This window comes from Lutra lutra, chromosome 2, assembly GCF_902655055.1.
Source record: "Lutra lutra chromosome 2, mLutLut1.2, whole genome shotgun sequence".
Taxonomy (NCBI): Eukaryota; Metazoa; Chordata; class Mammalia; order Carnivora; family Mustelidae; genus Lutra; species Lutra lutra.
Window position 1 is genome coordinate 111,828,167 of NC_062279.1, and position 18,249 is coordinate 111,846,415.

General features: G+C 34.0%; 1 protein-coding gene across 4 annotated transcripts in view; it reads left to right on the plus strand.

Moving 5' to 3' along the window:
• The window catches only part of AP1AR (adaptor related protein complex 1 associated regulatory protein), a 40,710-nt gene that overhangs the window by 18,816 nt on the left and 3,645 nt on the right, over positions 1–18,249 (plus strand). Inside the window, exons 2-8 of one of the 4 annotated variants that reach the window (XM_047718225.1) lie at positions 4,845–4,914; positions 6,443–6,469; positions 9,747–9,772; positions 12,881–12,977; positions 14,137–14,235; positions 16,434–16,492; positions 17,143–17,216. In XM_047718225.1, coding sequence (XP_047574181.1) covers positions 4,845–4,914; positions 6,443–6,469; positions 9,747–9,772; positions 12,881–12,977; positions 14,137–14,235; positions 16,434–16,492; positions 17,143–17,216 — 452 coding nt within the window. The remainder of the gene's footprint in view (positions 1–4,844; positions 4,915–6,442; positions 6,470–9,746; positions 9,773–12,880; positions 12,978–14,136; positions 14,236–16,433; positions 16,493–17,142; positions 17,217–18,249) is intronic. The other 3 variants (XM_047718226.1, XM_047718227.1, XM_047718228.1) reach the window with 3 other exon arrangements.

Genomic DNA, 18,249 nt, shown 5'->3' on the forward strand with positions numbered 1-18,249 from the left:
ATCTTAATGTAAGAGACTTGGAATTTGAATAGCGAACTCTCATCTAGAGTTCTAGAGAACTTTAACTACGTGTGGACGTCAAGCTTAAGGCATCTAAAAACACCAGGCCTCTCCTTTCCTAGCTTTTTTCATCTCAGTAAATGGCAACTTCTCATTCTTCTGGTTGTTCGGGACAAAAACTTAGGAGATATCCTTGATTCTTCCTTTTTACATACATTCCTACAACTAATTCATTAGCAAATTCTGTCAGTCTTTTTTTCAGAACTGCTTTTTAGGACTTCAACTTGATGATCCATCCAAGCTACCATCATTTCTCTGTTGTGCTAGTACAAAAGATTCCTAATTGGCCTCTTAAAACTTAGATCAGATCATCTGTTTAGGATCTTCCAGTGAAGTGCTTTAAGAATAAATTCTTAAAGAATGGTAGATTTAGAAAGTCATGATTTTGTACCTTCTCATGAAATAATGGAGCTAAGCAGTGATTAGTAGTGGATGCTGAAACCATTTGGTGAAAGGTTGATGGGAAGCTTTATATTAGATGAACTAGGCTGACGATACCTGAACCTACAAATCATTCTCGGAGTCAGTAAAAGTAAGGCAGACAAAAATAAAATTCCTCATAATTTGGTTCAGTAGCAGGTACCACATACGAAGAGTTCTTGCCTTAAAAAACTGCCCTCAATTTAAATCAAATTGTCAGTACATAGGAAATACAGAGAATAGAGGAGGCAAACAACACCAAGAGGAAAAAAGTCAGCCAAACCTAAGAAGTAAGAAATTCTACGGGACAAATGACACAATTTCTCCAAGAAATTGGGGCATGAAAAAAGGTGGTGGCACAGCAAGGAGGGCTGTTATAGACTTTAAAAGAGACTTAGACGGGGCCTAACAAGCAAATGCAGTAGGTAGACCTTGTTGGAAATCTGATTTGACCAAATCATTTATAAAAAGATAGGGAGGTTGAAATATAGACTGGCTATTAGGTGATGTTAAGAAATGATTTTTAATTTTGTTAGGTGGTAATATGGTTAGGTTGACAAAAATGTTCTTAACATATAGAGGTAGTAACTGAGGTAAGGGTAAGATAACATACATGTCTGGGATTTGCTTTAAGATACTCTACCAAAACAAAAGAAGGGAGTTGTAGTAATAAGACTAGGAAAATGGTAATTTTTTAAGTAGGGTGATGGGTACGAGGAGGTTTATGATGCTTTCCTCTCTACTTTATTATATATTTCAAATTTTTCATAATAAAAGCTAAAAAAAAAAAAAAGGTGAATGCCAAAGACCAAAATATCTCTTGTGAATTCTGAGCTACTGAGAAGAAACTCCAAAATCCTCTCCATGGCCAACAAAGGCCCAAAGACCCTGGCTGTTTCCCAGACCCTCTCTCTTTCTCCTCTACTCCAGCCATTCAGGTCCCCCGCTCATTTAGAGTATGCCAAGCACAATTTTGCCTCAAAGCTTTTGTTTCTCTTTCTTCTGCTCAGAATTCTTTTCCTCCAGTTATCTAGCTAGCTGGCTTTGTCATAGCCTTAGGAGTCTTTGTTCCAGTTTTTCTTTAACAGAAAGACTCGCCCTGACCACCCTATGTAAAATAACCTCCCTCTCCTAGTCTCTATCTTTGCATACTCTGAGGTATTTATTTTTTCATAGCACTTCTCACCACCTGATCATTTATGTACTTACTGTTATTCATTCCCAAGAATGTTAGCTGCAAGGCGGCAGGTTCTTTGCCTGTTTTATTGACAGTCGTTATTGCCAGCACTTTAGAGCTGTGCCAGCCACTTAGTTAGGTATTCAATAAATATTTATGAAATAAAAATGTAAATGCTTGAGGCCACATTTAATAAACAAGTACTCCCCACCCCCCACCCCTGTTGTTCTACTTACCTTTCACTTGTATTCTCATCTATACCTAGAAGTAGAGGAGGATTGCCAGGAGTCGCGCTCCTTATTCTAGAATAAAACTGTGAGGTAGAAAATACAAAATATCAGGGCAGTTTATTACAGGAAATACTGAGAAAGTTGTATTCCAAATGTATTAGGATTTTAAGGATCCAATAATATGAAAAGATTTTAGTTTCAATTTCTTTCATTTACTGCTTAAGTAATGGAGAGCTCTGTGAAATCTAAAATGCTACTTTCTTTTTTTTTTTTTTTTAAGATTTTATTTATCCATTTGACAGACAGAGATCACAAGCAGGCAGAGAGGCAGGCAAAGAGAGAGAGGAGGAAGCAGACTCCCTGCTGAGCAGAGAGCCCGATGTGGGGCTCGATCCCAGGATCCTGAGATCATGACCTGAGCTGAAGGCAGAGGCTTAACCCACTGAGCCACCCAGGCGCCCCTAAAATGCTACTTTCAAACAGCTGGCTTTCCAATTACTTTTAAAATGTGTATCACAATATTTCTCGACTTCCTTTCAGATAAATCCCAGGACAAAGCTCTTCTAATAAAAAATGTTGCCTCTGAGTTTGCCAAATTGAGTATTTACTTTAATCTATTAATCTAATCTTGGCATTTATGATACTAGTAGCCAATATATGCCCTTTGTGAATAATAAGGTCACAATCTAATCTATCTAAAAAAGGAAAGCTTAAATGTTATTTTCACATATTTTGCTTTTCTGTTTACCTTCCATTTTCATTGTTTTGGTTTTAGTAGGTTTTTTCCTACTAATTTGCTCTTTTGCCATTCTATATTATATAGACTCATGTTTATTTATTAGTCGGGACTTTGGTTGTGAGATGGAAATCCAGATCAAACAATCTTGGACAAAAGGTAGAATTTCTTTTTTTTTTTTTTTTTTAATTATTTGAGAGAGAGAGAGAGCATGAGAGAGAGCATGAGAGGAGAGAGGTCAGTGGGAGAAGCAGACTCCCTGCTGAGCAGGGAACCCGACATGGGACTCAATCCCGGGACTCCAGAATCATGACCTGAGCTGAAGGCAGTTGTCTAACCAACTGAGCCACCCAGGCGCCCCAAAAGGTAGAATTTCTTATAAGAATACTAGGTTTCTCAACTACTGCCAGATCATGGGCAGATTGGGGATGTAACTGATTATTAGGGATGACTTCAGCACTGTCAGAACATTCTTTTGATTGATTTCAGTCCTCTCTTTGCAGATTTTCAGAAGCTTAACTCCTAGCACCACCCTAGAGCTCTGAGGAAAATATTGTCTGTCTGCTCAGTTTCTGTATAACCCTGAATCAATAAAATGAAATCTGGGGGTTGGCTATGGTCTTGTTTGGTCAGATAATCAGAAAGTCAGTCATGCAAGAGCATGATCATCCTCACTATAGTTAGATGTTAGTAAAAGGGACAGAAAAGTGAGACGTTTACCACAGCCAACACCTTGGAATTCTAAGTTTAGTCATGTATCTGTGTATAATTGGAATAGAACATAGTGCTCTGCCATCTAATATAGTGTAGTGCAGTAGTTACTTCCCTTGGTTTGGACAATGTACCACTCGGCTTTAGGTTTTGCTTCAGCAGTAAAGTCACAGTGATGGTTTATACTGAGATACTTAGTATTACTGAATTTTATTTCATTATCCAGCTACATCACTCAGTAAATCTGGAGGGAAAAATTGGCTAATCAGAGACAATTTCTTCATTCAGGAAAAAGAGTGGTAGTTACAGGGAGAGAGCATACAGTATTTTAAGCATGAATCCAAATGCTAGAACACAGTGCTATTTGAAAGCTCAACTCATTTCTGTTTTTGTCTCAGAAATAGGGAAAATAGAATAATGGGACAACTAAATGCTTGGAGAATTAAGGTTATTTTTTTTAATACTGGATATGTTTTATAAATTATTAAATCTGGGAAATGACATTACCAAATCCTCTTGTTTTTATTAATGATCTCTTAATGGGCAATAAAACTGTTTTGCATTTGTTAGCAAATAAAGATTGTACTAAAAATGGGGCCTGTGATTTCATTGTTCTTTCTGTTCTTTATAAAAATAAAAATTTAATCATGATAATATAACATTTTCTTTCACTAAACCTATATGCCCCTCCATACAAACATATACACATAATACTCACAAAGCATTCTGAACTGTCCTAATCCAGGATTCTTGTGATCTCTTAAGAGAGTACTTTCTGTCTAAGGATCCTGCCACATTAGGAACCCTCAGTGTGACTTTTGATCTCTGTGGGAGCATGGAAGTCCTTTCCTCCATTAATTTAAGCAGTATAACAGGAACCACATTTTAAGTTAAAGTCTTACAGTCTCCTGGCACTTCTAGTATTAAAGAAATTTGGGTGCTTCTGCCCTACAACCAACTTTCATACTATAATAGAGGACATATAGTTAATAGAGTGCATACATGTCTTTGGAGCAGCTATAACAAAGGTTCTCATTTGATTACATGTAAATTTCACTAATAGGCATGGAAGAGAATGATTAAAATTTGTATGGGTCTGGAAAGAATAGAAAGCACCTAGCTTTATATAAACATGGAATCCCAGCATCTGGAGATAACCACTCTTAGCATATTGGCATATATATTTTCAGATTTTTATTATTTTGCAAATGTTTAAGAAAATTGGAAACATACTCTTACACATTATTTAACACATTGGTATTTTAACATGATGCTTTCCTTGATACAGTAAAAATAATGAGATAAATTTTAAAAATTATATTCTGTTCTGTGTAGTAAATACAACAAATTTATTATTACAGGTTTAGTAAATATTAAGATTAGTGGAAAAATATTGGTTGAATACTTCTAAACTCATAACTTAGTTTGAAACTCTCAAAAATGTTTTTACAGAAATGTTTTTATGCTACTATATTGGCTCAGTTTTGGGATTAATTGTAGTTTTGTAAAGTTTTTCTGTTTTTCTTCCCAGATCCAAGTATTTTAGAACATGCTCAAGAGGTGAGCACTTAACTATAGAGGTGAGTAGAGTCATGAATCTGATTGGATAAAAATACCTTCAGGAGGACAGGAGAGACATTTTTCTTTTCATTAAATTTAGTATGGACTTTTTATATTTCAGTATTGATGCTAGTGAAGAGGGAAGGAATTGGGGTGATGAAAGGAGGGGTGAATAGAGAAAAGTTTGTGGATTAAGGGTCTGACCTTCCAATAGAATTGCTGTTTCTACTTAAGAAGTGGTGTTTTTGTTTTTTTCTTTTTCACTCCACACAATTCAGAGAGGGGGTACTCTTCTTGCAGTTATAATGGCTCAATAGGCAGTGATTCTAAAGATAGACGGTTGGCCTGCCCTAGTAGAGAGGTGTAGCAGGATCAAAGCAGAAAGCTAATTTTAAGCAACTTTACGATTCGAGTCACTGAGTTGCTTATTCTCTGTATGTAAAAATATGATAATAGAATCTAGTCAGCTCCTGCTATGTATTACCTATTTCACCATATAGGTTATAAATGTCATCAACATAATTCTTGATACAGTTGCGTTGAACACGTTGGCAGTCATCCCATTTTAGGGATGAGAATCAGAGGCTTAGTTAGACAGGTAACAAAGAAGTTGGGCTTTGTTACACAGCCCCTTAAGTGGCAGAACCTAATTCTAGTCCCAATCTGCCTGCCTTCAAAGGTTGAACACTGTACTTTACTGCCTTCTATATTAAATAAAGAAGCATATAAATCAGAAACTAGTTTTTTTTTAAATCTCAAATTAAAAAAGTTCAAGATGATTTGAAAAATTTTTGTCATCTCTTTAAATTCTTGTCTTTCTAAACCTTTTGAATTCATTGTTTTCTTGATCTTTAAGTAATAAAACAATGTAAACAATAAAACTATTTTCTTTCAGTGGTTATTTAGCAAATTATTTATATTTAAAATGTACATATATTTGTAACATAATTTAGTAGTAATGACTTTCATCCAATCATTTGACATACTCCTGTTTATCACATCATCATCTAATTGTTTACATTCCTTTATGCAGAAAGACACTGTATTTGGGATAGTGACTACCGTCTGGCAGATATTCAGTAAATAGTTAAATGAATGAGTAGATGAATAAATATAAACATTATAAGATAAATTCTTATTTGGGTATCTTTAAAGTCCCTGTTTCTTGAGTAAATTCTCCTTACGACATTTAATTTGTTCGGAGCTCAAATGGAAACTGGTAGTGTGGGTTTAAAAAACCCATATGAAATAATTCAGATGAAAGTTTTAGTTTATAAATCTTAAAAAGTTTCTGATTGATGAAGAAAATTGCTGTAATTCTCCTTTTTTTTCCACATAAAATCATAAATAATAGTATATGCTTATCTTGGCTATCTGACTGGATTATTGGATATATCAAATGAACTCATGTATAACGGGACACATGACTCAAATATCCTAAAAATATAAAGGTATATTATTTTCAAAGTGAAAAAAAGTAACAGTTTTTTCTGAGATATGTACCTTAGACAAATATCCCTTCTAACACTTGCTTTCTTGTTCTTTCAGTTTGAGAATCTAGTAGAAAGTGATGAAGTAAGTATTTCCACAATAATACAAAACCCATATTTGTTCTCATGGGTCATCTCATTAATTCTAGCCATTATTTTTGAAATGTTTATTTTATTGTCTTTATTTTAGGATTTTTATCTTTTGGTTCTTATTTTGTCTTTTTAGTCCTTTACTATGTCCTTTTACTAATTTATATTAGTATATAATTCATAATTTTCTTATATATAATGTATATAGTGCTGTATATATGATATGTATATAGTTTTATGTATTCATTTCATGTACTCTATATATGTAAGTGTGTGTATATAGACATACTTAAAATATGATTTTAATATTTTATATAGAAAGTATATATTATATAAATATATAAAATATATTTTAAAGCATGCTGTAGAACTCCAGCAACTTTAAAAAGAGCTATTTCTAACCTCTTGCCATTAGGTAAGTAAAATTCCTCAACAATCCAGGGTTCTTTAACCATAGTTTTCATAGATTTCTTTAACCATATTTTTTCTTTAACCATAGTTTTCATAGATTTCTCAGGGTGGAATTTATACATGTCCATTCTACAATCACTTTCTGACTTTTTAGTCATTATCTTTTTTAACAGTTATTCTTTTTGTTGATTTCTTTGCATTTCATCCCATCTAAAACTGAAATATAAGATGCATTTCAAGTACAGATATATGAAAATAGGGAGAAAGTAAGGTGTAGAATTATGAAATGTAGTGTGTATTTCTGATGCCCTGGTTGTAGTTAGAAGATTTTTAGTCTATGAGCTAAGTTTCAACTTAACTAAACTAATTGTATGAATTTGTACAAGTTACTTAGCCCCCATTGGGCCTACTCTATACAACTCTAAAATGAGTTCTACTGGAAGAACACTGCAAGCTCTGACCTTTTATCACTTTTGTTTCCTAAAGAAAGAGGAAAACGTATCAAACAAATTTAAATTATTCTTTAGCCCAACATTTCCCACAGTGTGTATGGAAGAATACTTGTCTCAGAATGTAAATTAGCACATTAAAGCTTCTAAGAAGAACTATTAAAGAAACTGTTAAGAAAATTATTTAAACCTATTTAACTTAGCATTTCCCAAATTAATTTGGGTGTAAATCCTTTTTAAAAACAATAATACATGTTTATTATCATCTGGTAGAACACGTTGGAAAACTTAGCCTTTTGTTTCCCAGTAAAATTTCTGCCAAATATTTTAATGTTTCCTAGAACCTCGTTTCTTTCCCATTTCAAAGGTTACTTTAATTCCATGTGTTTTTTAGAACTAGTATAAGCAAACACTTAATGTAGTATTTTTAAAGTTTCTAAACTTCAGAAGTGCTAAATGTAAGAGCTCTTTCAGTCTTTATTACGGTTCATCCCAGCATCACACTGCTTTTTAAAAGAATATGGTTCCATGGGGCGCCTGGGTGGCTGGGTTAAAGTCTCTGGCCTGGGTTAAAGTCTCTGCCTTCAGCTCAGGTCATGATCCCAGGGTCCTGGCTCTCTGCTCAATGGGGAGCCTGCTTTCTCCTCTCTCTCTGCCTGCCTCTCTGCCTACTTGTGGTCTGTGTCTGTCAAATAAATAAAATCTTTAACAAAAAACAAACAAACAGACAAAAGATTATGGTTCCATGTATTTTCCTAAGGTGTTTTTTGTTTGGTTGAGTTTTTTGTTTGCTTTCATTTTTACTAACCAGTCTTTTCCTCTTTCGTGTCATATTTTGTGTTTGCTTTAACTGAACATCATCTTGTTTTATAGTGCTATTCCTTATCATTTGGAGTTTTATTCCTGCTGTTACTTGGCCATATATTTTAACTATCACATATGAATAGCTTAAGTGTGTAAAAAAGATACATAAATCCGAATCAGTCTTGGAAGTAGTTATGATTTACTTTGGAGGAAAAAAAAAAAAAACTATAGGTAATTTCATAACCATGTAAAAAAAAAAAAGAAAAACAATTAATTCTCATTATTTATGGTAATTATGTCCTATAAAGTTGCCATAAGTGCTGAGTCAGTGAATACCAACTGGAACATTACTCTCAGGGGGAATAGAGAGATTCCTGTAAGCTTTTAGTCATATTTTCATAAACCAATCAGTAAATAACCTTGTTTCATGTGTCTGTTTGACAACTTATTTTAATATATATTATTGATTCATTAACTTTGAACTCAAGGCCAGCAGCACTATAAGTCATACCTGAAGTCTGTCTAACACACACATTTTCTCCCTAAGGCTTGATTCAGCCTCCTTGGGACAAGGAACATTAGACAGCACTTCAACACCACACAGGGGGGTCATTTTAAATAGTGGAATGACCAACAAAAAAGCACAAACATACAAAAAACATGGTCCTCAATAGTCTGTAAAGAGGACAGTATGAGAACTGAAACGAGAAGGCAGAGCATCACCATGTTCTACCTCCACTGGGAATATGCATTTTGGGCAACTCAAAGTTTTTGCTATTTTGTGCAAGTCTATTCATGATCACAAAAGCACAGGTATTATTAATTTTGATGTTACATAGGTGAATTTGCAAATATGGAATTTATAAATAATGAGGATAACTGTAAATGATAAAGTCATAGAAGATATCTTGTCTAATACTATCCTGACCCCAGAAGTTCATTTGGTATAGAATATATATTAGTTAGAAAAAATTAAGAGAGGTGCTTTGGTGACTCAGTCGGTTAAGCGGCTGCCTTCGGCTCAGGTCATGATCCCAGGGTTCTGGGATCGAGCCCTGCATCAGGCTCCCTGCTCAGTGGAGAGCCCGCTTCTCCCTCTGCCTGCTGCTCTGCCTACTTGTGCACTCTCTCTCTCTCTCTCTCTCTCTGTCAAATAAATAAATAAATAAATCTTTAAAAAAAAACAATTAATTATTGGACATTTCTTATTTTTTTTTCTTTAAAGATTTTATTTATTTGACAGAGAGATCACAAGTAGTCAGAGAGGCAGGAAGAGAGACAGGAGGAAGCAGGCTCCCCGCTGAGCAGAGAGCCCAATGCGGGGCTCGATCCTAGGACCCTGAGATCATGACCTGAGCCGAAGGCAGAGGCTTTAACCCACTGAGCCACCCAGGAGCCCCCCGATTAATTGTTATATAATTTAGCTATATATTAAATTTTGCTCTTGAGAAATAGTAAAATTTTAAAGCTTTTAAAGATAGTTTTAATAATAGAATTTATTTACTGTGATAAAAATAAACAGGAAATATTTTGATTAAGTAAAAATTTTGTTGACTTGCCTTACATAACATTCAGCAAGTGAAATTTCTTTGTTTAATTTTTGCATAGGGGGAAAGCCCAGGAAGCAGTCATAGGTAAGGCTTTTTATATTTTAAACAATGTCTGTGTGAACCATAAGAAGCTAAGAATTGAGGCTCTGTCATTTGCTTGCTTTGAGGCATTGAATAGTTTACACTTCAGGACCTTAGTTTTCTCCTTCTATAAGTTTGAGGCAAATAATATCTCAAAGTATTATTTTGAACATTAAGGAATTTAATGTACATAAGTACCTAGTGCTCTCCTATTGAACCTAAGTCATGTATTTTTTATTTTAAAAAACTATTTAATATCAATAAATACATTTCCTTGAATTTTTAAAATATTAACCCTCTTTTCCTTCCTCATGACATTCTAAAATCTTGTTTTACTAATAGGTTAACTAGAACCTTGATATTCTAATTTAAGCAACCTTTTTAGATTCTTTTGAAATTATATGAGCTACTTGAAAAAAGAACCATCTGTCTTTAACTGGAGAGTTCTTCATATCAAGAGAATATTTTCATACACTGTTTCATATTTTGAATGCATATTCTTTACCTTTTTTACTTTAGCATACATTTATTAGGCAATTATGTGGCACTGCGCTAGGCACTGGAATTAAAAAGTCAAACATGCTTCTCTACATTAGAAGAAAGAATATCCTGGTCTGGGAGGTAGTTCGTGTAAATGACTAATTTCAACATAAGATGGAAAAAGAGATTAAATAGCAGTTATAAAATATGCAAGGAAAACCTAAAGGAGAGAACATTTCCCCAAAATGTGTGAGAAGAGGTGTGTCTAGGTAGACTTTTTTAAGGAGATGACACTTAGGTTGATCCTGGAAGTGTTAGCTCATGAGAACTTCTTCAGACAGAAGAAATTGCAAGAACAAAGTGGGTTGAATGAAAAGAGGCACAAGAGAACTTTGTGGAGGGATGGATATGTTTTTATCTTGCTTTGTGTGGCAGTTACACAAGTGTATGCAATTGTCAAAACTTAATGAACTGAACGCTTAAAATTTTATTTGTTATACCTAAAAAAAAAAAAAAAAAAAAAAAAAAAAAAGCCGTAGGCAGAAAGGGCTAGAGGAACAGAAGTAGGGGACATTAGCTTATACTGGTGGTTAAAACCATAATTATCAAGTTAACCTAACCTGAGATCGAGAACAGGAGGAAGTGAGGTGCCTAGAGCATGGAGAGAGAGTAGCAGTCTGAGGATTGAATAAGCAAATACTATAAGAGGATTCTGAAGACGACCAAGACTAGGTAGGCAAAAACAAGTATGAGAGTATAGAAAGCCAAGGGAAGTCATAGAGATGATGGGCCGACAGAAGGAATGGAGAGAATGGCCATCACTGTTGCATCAAACTGAAGTAAGAAGATGAAGACTTAAAAGTGTCTACTGGGGGGGCGCCTGGGTGGCTTAGTGGATTAGGCCTCTGCTTTTGGCTTAGGTTGTGACCTCAGGGTCCTGGGATCAAGCCCCCTATCGGGCTCTCTGCTAGCAGGGAGCCTGCTTCCCCCTCTCTCTCTGCTTACCTCTTTGCCTACTTCTGATCTCTGTCAAATAAATAAATAAATAAATCTTAAAAAAGAAAAAAAGTGTCTACTGCATTTGGCAACATAGAAGCCACCTTTGCTAGAGTTACTGGGGAAGAAAGCAAAGCTAGACTGCCATGAAGTAATGAGAGAATGGGAGGTAAGGACAGAGAAGGTAAGATAAGCATAGTAGTTAAGAGCAAGGAGCTAGACTACTTGAATTCAGATCCGAGATTTGTCACATATTATGTGACTTACTTGGACATAATCTTTCTTCATCTCATTTCCCTCATGTGTATTATCTCTATATCTACCTGATAGTGTTGGTGTGAGGATTAAAATTAGTTAATATGTGTAAAGTGCATGGGAGAGAACTTGACGCAATAAATGCTAGATGCGCTAGCAGTATACATTCAGTTTCATGAGTTTTAGCAGAAATGGGAAGGAGAGAGGGTGTAGCTAAAGATAAATACAGTCAAATGAAGGTTTCCCTCTCTTTTCTCCTTTTTTCTTTCTTCCCATTTCCCTTCAAAAGGAAGAGAGGTGAAGACAGAAAAAAAAAAAAAAGAGTAGGTTAAGATGAAAGAGAGGGGCTAATTGTTAGAACAATGTCCCAGAGAATTCCGTGGAGTAGGGGAGAAAGGGTGGTATCAGTGGTGAATGAGTCAAGATTATACTCTTATGTGTAGCAGATGACCTTGAGCAAGTTAAGCAATGTCACCTCTTCAGAGGATGGAGGGGGAAATAGAGAAGATCGACTTTAGCTAAGAGGAGGAGGAAAAAGAAGTTGAAGGAGTTGCTGGTTGGTGCTCCCCATGTCTCAGAGTGGGATGGAATTGACTTCTTAGAGAAAAGAGTTTGAATGAGGAACTTAGAGTACTTGAAGATTTTAAGTAGTTAGCTTAAGATGTGAGAAGGAGTTGACCATGTCTAAGAAAAGGGTTATTGCTAATGTTAGATTTTCTCTAGCAGCTCTCAGGAGAAAGGGCTAATCGTGGAATTGATCCAGGGTCAGAAAGTAAGCTGGGTGAATGAGGTATCATGATAGGATTGCAAGAAGGTGAGATGTTGGTAAGAAAGTACTTCAGATTTGCCATGGTGTCCACATTGGTTGTATGTGAAGTGTAGCAAGGTAATAAGGATAAGTAGACAGGGAGAAAAGGGAAGGATCAAGCCCCTGGAGTACCCAGAGCGACTGAGCAGGATAAACAGGAGGGTAGTGTGTATGTGAATTGAGAGTTCCAGAATGGTAAGAGGGCTATCAGAGCATAGTGTACTGAAGTTTATACTTTATGGTGAACATTTTAGGATATGGTCAGATGGCTGAAGCAGAGCCAAAGTGATAAATGTAGTCCGCATTTCTTAAAAGTGGTTATAGTACTGAAAAATACTCTGATGATATATCATCATGTTCAATGTATATACCAAATTATAGCAAATGTTAAAATGTATACCTTTTTACTCTTAACCATTAAAGTTATAGCATCATGTTGCTTTAATACTTTTTTGACAATACAATTTTAGTATTTTTCTGGTTGATCAGTGTTTTGTGTTTTATTTGGACTTGTTCTCACCAAAAATGTTTTTTTCTTTTCTTTCTTTTTTCTCCCTCATTTTTTTCTGTAGGCCTCTTACTGAGGAAGAAATTGTCAACCTAAGAGAGAGGCATTATGATTCTATTGCTGAAAAACAGAAAGCTCTCGATATGAAAATTCAAAAAGAGGTAAATAGTATTTTTATGTTGCTTAAGTATATGTTATCATAAGACCTCTGTTTATGTTATGGAGAAAGTTTTCATTAATTAATATGGTCCTTATGAACAGTCACTGGATCTATATTTAGATATTATATAGATGAAGATTATTTAAAATTTAAAAAATTTTAGTTTATTATAGTTTGTTTTATTTCAGTTTAATTGATCAGAAATCATATGCTGCCAAAAATGAAGATAATATGTTCTTTTAAAAACTAATTCCTTAATTCACAAATAGAGACTCTGACGAGATACATGTATTTTTATGTTTAAAAACAACTTTTAAAAAGTCTGTTTAACAGTAAATATTTTTTAAGTCCTTTTGTTTGTCTTGACTTGTTTATTCTTAGTAAGTGAACCATAAACTATAATCATAAATGTTATACTTACTTTAATGTGTTTATAGGAATGGTCTGTAATTATAGTTTTGCTATTCACTAAATGGAATTAGTCATATTCTATTATAGATTTAAGAATAATCTTTTAAGTATTAACTAGTGATTTCAGCAGCATTCATTTATGCTATGCAATAGATGCTAAAGAGAAAAATTGTTGAAATTTTTTTAAGTTTGATATGACATGCAATGGATTACCACTAAAGCAGTTAGTATGCTATTATGAATGGCAAGAACTTAAATTTGAAAGTAACTTTTGATTAACTGGATAGAAATAAAATTCAGAACACATGTACATCAATGAGATATGAACTTTGTGAAAGCTTACTTCACTTTGATAGATGGTGATATGATTGGCCTTAGTTTAAAGACCTTGGACTTACGAAAGCCAAAACCATTAAACTAGTCAGGGTGATAGGCATTGGAACAATTGTTGAGAATGAAGATCACTGCATATTCTAAAGGAAGAAATAGTTTTGTATTTCTGCAAATTAAATGCTACTACTTCATAATTCAACTTCTAAAGAGTTCGATAATATGTTTGATATCATTGGAATTATTTTATAAAAGGAGAAATTGAAATGAGAAATCACAAAAATTTTGATTCTATTATGCTTTGTAGAGATCATTTATTTTTTTAATTTTTTTTTAATTTTACAAACAAACATTTTATTTTTAGAGCAGTTAGACAGGTTCTGATTTTTGTTAATCCTTATTGTTTTGTTCATGTACAGTTAGCCTTACAAGAAGAGAAGTTAAGACTAGAAGAAGAAGCTTTATACGCTGCACAGCGTGAAGCAGCCAGGGCAGCAAAGCAGCGAAAGCTCTTGGAGGTGAGGGGAAAAGACCCCAACATATATTAGGGCTGCTTTTCTCCTGATTTTCTCTGACAAATCCTAGTTGAGATTCTTTCCCCATCCTAGAATCAAGGGCTTCTTGTTGAACAACGAATGTATTTATGTATATATTCTTAGGAATTTTAAAGACAAATTAGCTTGTATTTAAAAACTAGAAATAACATCAAAGTATGTGCTTGATATTGAATGTTGTTTCGCTTTAAATTAGCAGAAGCTAATTCTTGTTTATCCCAAAGATGAAATGTAGTTTTCCAAAATCCAGTATTCTTTTGGAAAAATAAATATACTCTTAGGTGGAAACATTGTAAAACTACTCTTTAAACATAATTTCTGCAGCGTTTTTTAGTTTATTTTTGTGAGTATTTTTTTAAACAACTCCTTGAACTACTGCAATTTCTTATACTTCTTTGAATCTGGTAAGCTGGGCAATTTGCCTCTTTTTCAAATATTGTATATTTCTTGTCTTTATTCTTGTGTCTTTGGGAGATTGGGGTTTGAGTCTTGAGAAACTTTGGCATATTATCAGAGAAAGCAACAGATTTATTATATCTCACCATGCTACATGCTAATACGGCATTACTATAATGCCAGACCATTATTAATAACAGGCACTTACAGTATTACTGTTTTAGTTAGTTTACATGTTTTACTTTGTTTAATACTCGCAACAATCCTAGCAGGTAACATTTTCAATCCTCATTTTATAGATGGGGAAGCCAAAGGACAGAGATGTTAAATAACTTGCTTAATAAAATCCTAGTTAATAAATGGTAGAGCCAGCATTCAAGTACAACGGTGTTGAGCCAGTTATCCTACTTAGTATCTTCCTCCGTATCTTGTCTATGTGAACTCTCTACTCTAACATTAACTGAAGTAGTACAAAGATCATGTCACATTATAATTATTGTAGCTTAGAGAAACTGAAAAATCGTGTCATACTGCTGTGAGTTTACATGTGACCTGTGTCCTTTTTCTCCCTCTCATTCTCCCCATGCTCCCCTGTCATTTTGATTAATCTGTTTCAGCAGACTAATTAGATTATATGGGAGAGTGGGGGGGGTGTTTTTTTAGTAAGTTCTAACTAGTGGAAAAGTTTAAAAATTAACTCACCTACTAAGAAATAAAAATATTTTTCTGGCTATAATTTGTATAACTCTTTTTACTATAATAAATTCTCTACTGCTCACCTTTTTTTTTTTTTAATTTTTATTTATTTATTTGACAGACAGAGATCACAAGTAGGCAGAGAGACAGGCAGAGAGAGAGGCAGAGAGAGAGGAAGGGGAAGCAGGCTCCTGGCCAAGCATTGAGCCTGATGCGGGGCTCGATCCCAGAACCCTGGGATCATGACCTGAGCGGAAGGCAGAGGCTTAACCCACTGAGCCACCCAGGCGCCCCTCTACTGCTCACCTTTTAAAGTCAAAAGCATTCCATATGCAGAATCTATTTGGGTCCTCTGAGTTTTTCCCGAATTCTCTGTTTTTTCTTCCCTGACTAAATACTGATGCAGGAACATATAGCACTCTGTACAACATCCACTGATACAGAAAAGATACACAGATATATGAAAGTTCATCTGATTTTCACAATAGCTCTGCGAGTTTGCTTGGGCAGTATTATAGCCATCTATAATTTACAGATGAAAAAAAACAAAGTAAGGTACATGCCACGGGCACATAGCTAATAACTGTCAGAGCCTTAACTATCTGACAGGTCTTCTAAATCCTTTGTTTTTATTATTTCTGAGTCAGTTTAGCCAGGTCTTGTAGATCTTTAGTTCTTTTGCTACTTATTTCAGCCAAAATAGAACATCATCTACTGTTTTAACTATTTTTTTTTCTTACCATTCATCCTTCCAGTTATTCGAAGTTCTTAGGGGTAAGAAGAATGTTCAATACACCAATATATATCTGTTTAAAAGTTAGTTTTTAATAACATTATGAATATTCTGACCCTTAATGATTATACACTGAAAGATCAGGAGAAATTGCAACCATAAATAAGAGGATATAGAAATGAACAATGATACATTTAAGGAAAAAGACTTAAGTAGAATAACTTTTAAAGTTTTTTTTAGGAACTAGAAAAAGTAATCTTTTGGTGTTGCATGAATGATTTTTTAAAGTATAATTTTGCAATAGAGAGTGATTTTGTATTGCATTATGTTTCCAAAGCAAGAAAGGCAGAGAGTTGTGCAGCGATACCATCCTTCAAACAATGGAGAATATCAGAGGTAAATAGTGAAACATACTACTTCCCTTTGTGGTAGAAAATGTAATTTCCAAAGAGAGTACAGTTCAGCTCTGGGTGTTTGTATACATATTATGTTTGTGTGTTCCCTAAAAAACATAGACACTATCTTGTAAGAATACTGAAAACATTTGCTTTCTTTACATTGGAAAGTGATCATTATTTAATTGAATTGATTTCATTGCATTTTTGAGAGTGGTCGTATCTTCCATGTAGAAAATGATGCAGTCATACACTGAATGCTTTTGGATAAATTGCTTATCTCTTGCCTTGCTTGTGTTTTCCTTAGCACATCTCTCTTACAATAAAGTTTATATGCGATCATTTTTTAGAAGACACATTCCAGAGTCATATTTTCCACTCATTAAAAGAACCTTGTTTGTGATTCATTATTATAAATTATGAAGATGGGCTTACTACTAAACATTGACTTCAGTGTTAACCAAAATCTTATCATTTTCAATTTATTGCTAGCATTAAGAAAATTAAGACCCATTTTCATTAGGTTACTCTAATTGTGTAGCAATTATAAATTTGTGTGGGATAGACCTTCAGACTAAAATACCATAAATTAACTTAAGCATGCATTATGTTGCATCTATTACGAATATATTTCTTTTACTTTACTTACAGTTCAGGACCAGAAGATGACTTTGAATCTTGTTTGAGAAATATAAAGTCACAGTATGAAGTTTTTCGAAGTAGTAGTAAGTCTTTTAAAATATATGCATACTTTTTTACTTCATGCCACTGTAAACAGATAATTGGAGATCTTGGCTCTTTTTCGATAGAACTTTCTGCCCTCTAAATTTGTATTTTCCAGATAGGTCAGTTAACTAGTCCTTAATTATACAATTTTATTATACAATTTAATTATACAATTATACAATTTTCCTTTTTACTTTTTATTTTGTTTATTTTTTTAAGTAGGCTCCCTGCCCAGCATGGAGCACAACAGGGGGCCTAAATTTGTGACCCCAAGATCAAGACCTGAGCTGAGATCAAGAATTGGATGCTCAACCAACCAAGCCACCCAATCACCGCCTATCTTTCCTTTTTAAAAAGGAGTTGGAGCAAAGAAAAATCTCAGGCTATTACTATAGATCTTGATGGAGAGTCAAACACTCATTTTTCCATTTCTACTGTGGTACCCCCCAGAGGGCTTACCTCTCTGCCTCCCAGAAAAAGGGAAGGTGGGAAGAAGTAGTACAAAAGTGTACTTATTTTACTTACTACAAATTGAGTTATAAGATCAAAGTGTTTTTCTCTAAGTTTCAAAAGTCAGAATTCCTGTACTTCCAATAATGGAAGCATAGTAGTGCTACTACTACTATCCAGTAGTGTTTCCATTTTGAAAACATTTCTTTCATTTTTATTTTTTTCATTTATTTTTTGTTCCTCTTTGTAATTGACTGTTACCTAGAGTTCATTGTATTGGAAAAGTTTATAATTCATTTAAATTTGCATGTTTATTGTGCTGTATGGCAAAAAAAAAAAAAAAAGAAAGAAAAAAAAGGGAAAAAAGCACTATGTTGTTCCTAACAAAAACTTGCCAGTGTGATGATTTCAATAATTGTTTCTTAAGCTATTAAAAGGAATAATAATAATATATATTGTTATATATTAATATATACTTGGTATATATTAATATATTATAAATTATATCATTATAATAATATTATAGATAATATTACAGAATAAATGGTTGTGATCAAAGAGTACAAATGACCACATTTGTGG